This window comes from Gekko japonicus, unplaced genomic scaffold (assembly GCF_001447785.1).
Source record: "Gekko japonicus isolate JY-2015 unplaced genomic scaffold, Gekko_japonicus_V1.1 scaffold26, whole genome shotgun sequence".
NCBI lineage: Eukaryota > Metazoa > Chordata > Lepidosauria > Squamata > Gekkonidae > Gekko > Gekko japonicus.
Genome location: NW_015174844.1, coordinates 1,211,758 through 1,219,198, shown reverse-complemented (window position 1 = coordinate 1,219,198; position 7,441 = coordinate 1,211,758). Strand labels below are relative to the sequence as shown.

The window sequence follows — 7,441 nt, the reverse complement described above, 5'->3', positions numbered from 1 at the left end:
CTGATCCTGAAAGAGCTGTCCGTGATCCGAGACCACGCCGGCAGCGCCTGTCTCCGAGAGCTGGATAAGAGCAACAGCCCCCTCACCATGGCTCTCTGCGGGTCCAAAGGTGAGATCCGCGGATAACCCGTCGCTGCCGTCTAGTCTCTGTACTGTCTGTTGCTAATCAGTGCAGTGTGAGTTGACCACCATTCCGGCAAAGGGGCAGCAGCTGTCACAGACTCCCTTTTTGTCATGCCTGCCCCTGCTGATGTCATGCCTGCCTTTGCTGATGCCCCTGAACAGGCTCCTGAGGACCCTGAACAGGCTCCTGAGGACAGTACTGCAGCAGAAAGGCAAAGACTGGATCCTGTAGCTGAAAGCTATCTAAGTGGTGAGGAGGATAGAGCCTCCCAGGGAACACCTGCAAGGGATCAGTCTCTGCTGCAGCCCAGTAATTCATCATCAGACTCGCCTCCACCTGTAACCAGGCTCAGGAATGTAAGAAGACAACAGCTGAGAGAGCGAAGGCAGAATGCACGCATGCGTGCCAGAAGATCTCTTAGCCCTGATTACTGACAGGATCCTGCCCTCACTCCTGGCTAGCTAATGAGTTGATTAGCTAGCACTGTATATATGCAAGTCTGTTGCCAGCAGTCATTTGTGCTGGCAACGTTGTTTGTTCAGGACCTGAATCCTTGCATCTCTGCTCCAGACCTTGTGGAATTCTTCTCGGCTTGATCCTTGGCTTTTGACCTTCGGCTTTGTTGACCCTGCGTTCATCTCTGACTCCTCTGGTATTGTTGTGATTTATGGACTTGAAACTTTGGTATGTCTGACCCTGCTTTTGGACTGTGACTTAAACCTGCTTGAACCTTGCTACCTGGTTTGCCGGCTTGACCTCGGACTGTTCCTGGACTTTTGCTTGCTTGTGTCACGCCCCCTGGTCCTGCCGTGACAGTGGCAGGGTATAAGCTTTTGTCAGTCTGATATATGAAGAAATTAGCAGTGACTCATACCCTAAAAAATGTTTTATTTTAACCAAATTGCTCTCCCTAGGTTAAGTCTCATTGATGTCAGTGGTTATTTTTGTTTGCTCTATTTAACAGTCCCCATATTGAAATGGGAATTGATGGAGTGGAGATCTTCACCAATTCTTCTGCAAGTCATCATGTATTAAGGAAAGCTCATATGCGAGTGGACTTGGTAAACTCTGCAATGACAAAGGTATGTCTTTCTGGGAGTTTTTCCTCCAGTTTTTTAGTCTGGTGCTTTGGACTCTTTTATAATATATATAATTCTGAACTCTGTAAAACCAAAGGAGACTATGGCTATTTCATTCCATTAATTTTGTCTTTAGGTAGATTATCAGTTTTCAGGGTCTTGGATAGTGAAAAGATCGTATTGCAAACCATGGTGATCTTTATTTGCATAGTGTTGCACTGTAAGGTAGTGTTACTTCCTTTATACATAGCACAGGTATCCTGAACCTTGTTCACCCTCTGGGTGAGAATAGATGGTAGGATCCACAACAAAATGACTGCCAAGGGGTAGTGGTGGTGAAACCAATCACAAAATGCGGGCTGAATCTAATCAAAAGATATTGGGAAGTTGCACAAAATATTGGCAGATTTCAAGCTGGTCATCCTCTGATAGAGGCAGCCATTTCCAAATGGGTGCTTCCTACTGAAGCAAAGATGATGGATCCTGGGCTCTTCTGAAGGACTTCCTGCTACAATCAGGTGGAGGAAAGCAAGGGCTTTCTGTTTGTTTTAGGGAAGAATCAGGTAGGTCCCAGGCAACACACCAGTGAGTGAGGGATCACTGACAGATAAGAATGGTGGGAGCAGGGTGGGGTAGGAGTTTCCCAGGGTTGTTCACTTTTTGGAATCTGGAAAACACCTGTAGGTGAGAGCATGTAATCTTACTTTTAGATCTTTCCGCTTGCAGAACTGTTGGAACCATGCAATCCCAAATATTACCGAAGAGCTTTTGAGCTTGGTGCTACTGAGCATATCGGAGTCGGTCTCAAGAACTGTATTTTCAAGACCTGTTAAAAATTAGCCATGTTACTTCGTTTTTGGTCAAAAGTCAGCTCTCTTACAATAAAATGGCAAAAGATAGTTAGTATGCAATCTGCAATGTATATGCTTTGATGCACGTTTGATATTGTTTTATAGAATGGTGGGATATATATCTTGGCTAACCAGAAGGGCTGTGATGGTGATCGCCTGTATTATGACGGCTGCGCCATGATCTGTATGAATGGAGCTACAGTTGCTCAAGGACTTCAGTTTTCTTTGGATGATGTGGTAATGGATATACATAGGTATTATATATTAGAGCACTAGATATTCTTGAAAGAACATGACTCCTTATTAGGGCTAGTGTATAATGGGAACTTTAGTTATCCTGTGGCCATCAGTGAGAGCCAGGGTGGTGTAGTGGCTAGTGCTGGGTTTTGCCTGGTGAGACACAGGCCCAAATCCCTACCCATCCATGAAGCTCATTGAATGACTTGGGGCCAGTTGCCAGTTGCTGTCTCTCAGCCTAATGTGCCTCTCACTGTTGATGTGAAGATGAAATGGGGGAGTGAACCAATGTATTCTGCTCTGAGCTTCTTGAAGGGCAGGATAAAAATGTGATAGATTGGGCAGTGGGGTCTACTTTCATGTTAAAAATATGCTAGGAGAAACACCACCGCCAATAGAAACAAATCCTAGCAAAAAGAGTTTAAAAAAACTCAGTACCATATAAGCCGATACTTCTATCTTTTTCAGGAAGTCTTGGTTGCCACACTCGACTTGGAAGATGTCCGAAGCTACAGGGCAGAAATATCATCTCGTAATATAGCTGTAAGAATTTCTTATCTGTATTCTGTCATCTCTTTGTTAATGTATTTAAGTAGATATGTAGGAGGTACGACTCTTTACGAAACCAAAACTAAAATATTTAATGAGATGGTGGATTCCAGAGCAAATGAAAACCTAAGAATACTTGTGTGGATTAATCCTGCTGTTTCTGATGTTTTCTCAATTTTCTTTATGTTGTTTAGGCAAGCAAAGTGATTCCTTATTGCAGGATAAAAGTAAATTTTGCCCTTTCATGGTCTGATGATATAAACACACCTACAAGTGAGCCAATTCAGTGGCGGTATCATAGTCCAGAGGAAGAGATCAGGTAGGTGAAAATTTGGCAATGGGCAGCCTGCTCTTATCCTTTCCTGTAGCTGTTCCGCAGTGAACAGACATGCTTCCCAGCTGCTACTGTAGCATACATTGGCTGCGGTGACACGGAGCATTAGCCACGCGGCATAGACGGAAGATAGGCGGACTTTCCGGGCGTGATCTCACCGCAACATCTGGGGAGTGTAGAGCTCCCGTGACTACCCTCCGAAGACGCGCAGTAAAAAAGTAGTATTTCGGAGGTACTAGTTTCCGGGAACCGTGCGGCAAGAGCGGGCGACTGATCGCATCCCTGCCGGACTCCCGTGGCATCCGCCGCCCATCGGGTTGTTCCCCCCATGCCTCCAGAAGCGCCCAACAGCACATGCGCACAAAGATGCGCGGTGTCGTTGGGGTCGAGGGAGGGCCACGGGGGACTGCGATGGGGGTGAGCGGCAGTGGCCAGGCGGAGAGCGGGCCGTGTGTCCCGGGAAGGGCGGGCTGGCTGCTGGTGGGGAGGGGGGATCTGGTGGGTTACTCCCCCCTCCCCTCTCCTTGTGAGCAGCCCACGGACCCTGCCCGGAGTGGGCTGTGCACGGCCCTCCCAGAGGCGGCGGCTCGTTCCGTCCCCTTCCCATCGGCTGGATGCTCTCGGTGGAGGTGCGGATACTCGTGTGATTGGCACCTCCACCCTAACCACGGGACCTCGCCGGGACCTCGCCAGGACGTCTGATCCCGCAGCAGCGTGGTATTTTGCCCCGGGGCAAACAGCCACGCTCCCCCCCCCCGCATTTTCCTGGCCTATGTAAGGTGGAGAGTTCTGTTCTTTTTGCCTCTGATAACAGGAACAAATCTTGCTGCACCACCCAGCCTCGGAATCCAGTGGGAGGCAGCACAGTCAGTGAGCAAGTAGTAGAAGCTGGGAAATGGGCAACCACACATTTCTTCCTACAGCTGTTGTAACATGAACAGATGTTATTCTCTTACAGCTACTGAAGTAGTCTGTGGACAGCTCTTTGTCTCTAATACGGGGGATAGAGGTCCTAGTTGTACCACTTAGTTGAAATGCTGCATTGGGAACTGTTGGGAGTTGTGGACCTCAGATCTTTGTGTAATAATACTTCTGTGCCTCCCTCCCCAGTGGTATAATGATTTTAGTTTGGGGAAGGAGGCTACGTCCCAGGAATCTCCCTGTGGCACCTGTGCTGGGAGCTTTGAGCATGATCATTTGCTCTCTGTGGCATCCGTATTAGAACATGGTACATCTAGTTTAGTTCCTGCAAAGCTCTTACTTCAGATGCCCTTATGCTATCCACTGAATTCCTAATAATAGGTGTTTGCTGCTATCCACACTATATTTTTTTTCTTGTGCTGTCCAGAGTTTCAGTACTATTATCAGTGCCCTCTTCCCATAAAATGTTAAGAGATGATTAACAAATAATGGTCCAGGTCTTCTACAGTCTTTTTGCTGTGTGGACAGATTCTCTTGTAAGAGAGTATGTTTTGCCCAATCTGGATTGTCACTTTTTCTTGTGAGAGCACTAATTGTCTGTTTGGCTAATGCAGTTTGGCCGACATTTTATTTTTAATTCTTTAGAAAAGGATAAATAAGAGAAGCTCTAAAACTCCTGATCTGTTTCCTTTTATTTTATGTAACTTCATTCTATTTTATCTTCGAGGGGATTGATTAGAGGCAATCAAATAACCTGACCACTTTATTATAAAACATTTTTAATAAATTTGTCAAGAAACTGAAACATCTTTGATGATGTTGAAGAGTATTTGGTAATCCAAGAGATAAATAAGCTTGGTTTTGCTTATATCCCCCCCCAAATGGGGTTATTTTCGCAATTATAGATTAATCCCAAATGATCTTGTTTCCAAATTCTTCCCAAAGCAGTCTACAAGGTGTCCTTTCCAAAACTAATATGTAACGTGATTTGGAACAGTTTCTACCTTAAAAGCAGGGGGCATTTCCACTGTCCGCACTTAATTACTTCTCTACCATAGCTTGAAAACTATTTGATTACAGGTGTTAATTCTCTTTTACTAATGGGAAGGAGACTGACTAAATCCATCTTGCAGTTTATCTTTTCTCTATCATTGTACAATATCTCCTTATTTTCTCTTTTAATATGCAAAACTGTAGACTGAAGATAAAAACTTAACAAAGAGTGATTTGAATATGTGAAAGTATGTTTTTCTTCTCACCCTTGACCATCAAGCATTTATTAATAATAATGAATTAGCACTTCAATTCTAAACATATTCAGTGGAATTGGATTTCAGTTGGAACTGCCGAGGGAAACTGCAAACCAAAGTCCCATAGGATGCATCTATTGTTAAGCTGTACCATCTCAAACTATACTGCATGTTAGATGTGCTCATTTAGTGTAGAGTGCTTAGGAACGGCTGTCTAAAACTAGCTACTGTTAATTATGCTTTTCTAATGTAACAGTGCAAACTCATTTTGTGGATAAATGAAGTGGACTGCAGTCTGAAGGCTGCTTCTTTTGTGATGCTTTGTATTCTTCCAGCCTCAAATACATTCATTTTGTTTTAGTCATGAAGAATGCCAGGATTTAAAAAACACAAAACTGTCTCTTTTTTTCTTTCCCAAATGCGAAGGGCAGCCCTGAATGTTTTCTTCCTACTTGCTTTTTGCATGCACTTGAACAGGGAAAACTGCATTTTATACATAACTAATGAATGCAGTGCCTGGGGTCGCAGTGGCTCAGAGGTTAAGATGCTGAGCTGCAGACCGGAATGTTTGTAGTTTGGCAGTTCGAGACCCTAGTACTGTGTGACAGAGTGAGCTCCCATCTCTGGCCCCAGCTCCTGCCAACCTAGCAGTTCGAAAGCAAGAAATTGCAAGTAGATAAATAGGTACTGCTTCGGTGGGAAGGTAACAGCGTTCTGTGTGCCTCGGCATTTAGTCATGCCGGCCATATGACTATGGAGAAGTCTTCAAACAGCGCTGGCTCTTTGGCTTGGAAACAGAGATGAGGATCGCCCCCTAGAGTTGGATTCTACTGGCTTTCTAGCAAGGGAAACCTTTACTAATGAATGCAGTACACTTGTATCAGAACCAAAATACGCATATTGCATAAGAAGCAGCCTTTAGCTGTTGTCTTTGGCAAGTGGCAATTTCCCCTCCAGAGTGAGTAACTGTAAGCAGTGAGTGTGGTGGGCACAGTATAAATGGGAGGGCATTGCATGGCTGATGCCTGCATGTGAATTCTGGAGAGAAAAAAATCCTGCACAATCTATATTTTCTACCTTGAAACATCTCTCTGTTACTTTTTAGCCTTGGCCCTGCTTGCTGGCTTTGGGACTACTTAAGGCGTAGTAAACAGGTAAGAAGGATGCCCAGTCACCTAAATTTTAAGCATCGTATTTTTAGTACTAATGATGCTGGTAGGAACCATTTCTTAGACCTTGCTACTGCCTTCCTTTTGAAATCAGCAACAAAGCGAGTATTTGTAGAGGCAGTTTCTCCCTGTGAAAGAGGGCTTCTTTGTAATTAGATCTGCTTGATCTGATCCCCATTAATGGCATTCTGTAGACTGCATAGCTTAGGGGAGAGTGATCCAGTTGGTCAGCCGTTGTTGGTCTGAAGCAACAGAACACATTTAGAGTCCAGTGCCACCTTTAAGACCAACAAAGGTTTATTCAAGCGATGAGCTTTCGTGTGCCTGCACACTTGATCAAATACATTAGAATGGCAGGCAAGGTTCAAACGTATAGCCAGAGAATGAACAGCAAATTAACATGTGACATGATGATGTTCAAGGTATGCTAAGCGACGCTAAGATTCTCAGTCACTTCCCAAAATTAGAAAAGATACCTTTAGACAGGGGTCATTTCGTAGAAAAAGAGCTAGGGGGACTCATTAGCATAACTCATTAGCATATGCTACACCCCCTGACATCACCGGAAGTGTGTCATAAGGCCACACCTCCTGACATCACTGGAAATGTGTCATAAGGCCACACACCCCGCCCCCAACGAGCCCGGCCGCCGGTGCCGGCCTTGCAGCTCCACTGCCGAGCCCCATGAGGGGCCCGGCGGTGGACCTGCAAGGCCGGCGGGAGTGCAAGGAAGCCCCGCAAAGGCCCTCCCTGGCCCCAGGCAGGCAGGGGTGGGGAGAGGCAGGGAGGAAGCAACTTACCCTCCCTCTTCTCCTGCCTCCTCCTGGCTGAATGAGGGCCGGAAGCGGGGTGGCCGGAAGCAGGGGGCGGGGCTTCATCATGTGCCCCGCCCCCCGTACCTCACCCGGGGGAACTGTGTTCCCCCGC

General features: G+C 45.9%; 1 protein-coding gene across 1 annotated transcript in view; it reads left to right on the top strand.

Annotated features, from left to right (window-relative positions):
• NADSYN1 (NAD synthetase 1) overlaps positions 1-7,441 on the top strand; it is a 54,179-nt gene that overhangs the window by 24,326 nt on the left and 22,412 nt on the right. Inside the window, exons 8-12 of the mRNA XM_015424430.1 lie at positions 1,089-1,206; positions 2,160-2,291; positions 2,760-2,834; positions 3,035-3,159; positions 6,451-6,499. Of these exons, the coding sequence (XP_015279916.1) occupies positions 1,089-1,206; positions 2,160-2,291; positions 2,760-2,834; positions 3,035-3,159; positions 6,451-6,499 (499 nt within the window). The remainder of the gene's footprint in view (positions 1-1,088; positions 1,207-2,159; positions 2,292-2,759; positions 2,835-3,034; positions 3,160-6,450; positions 6,500-7,441) is intronic.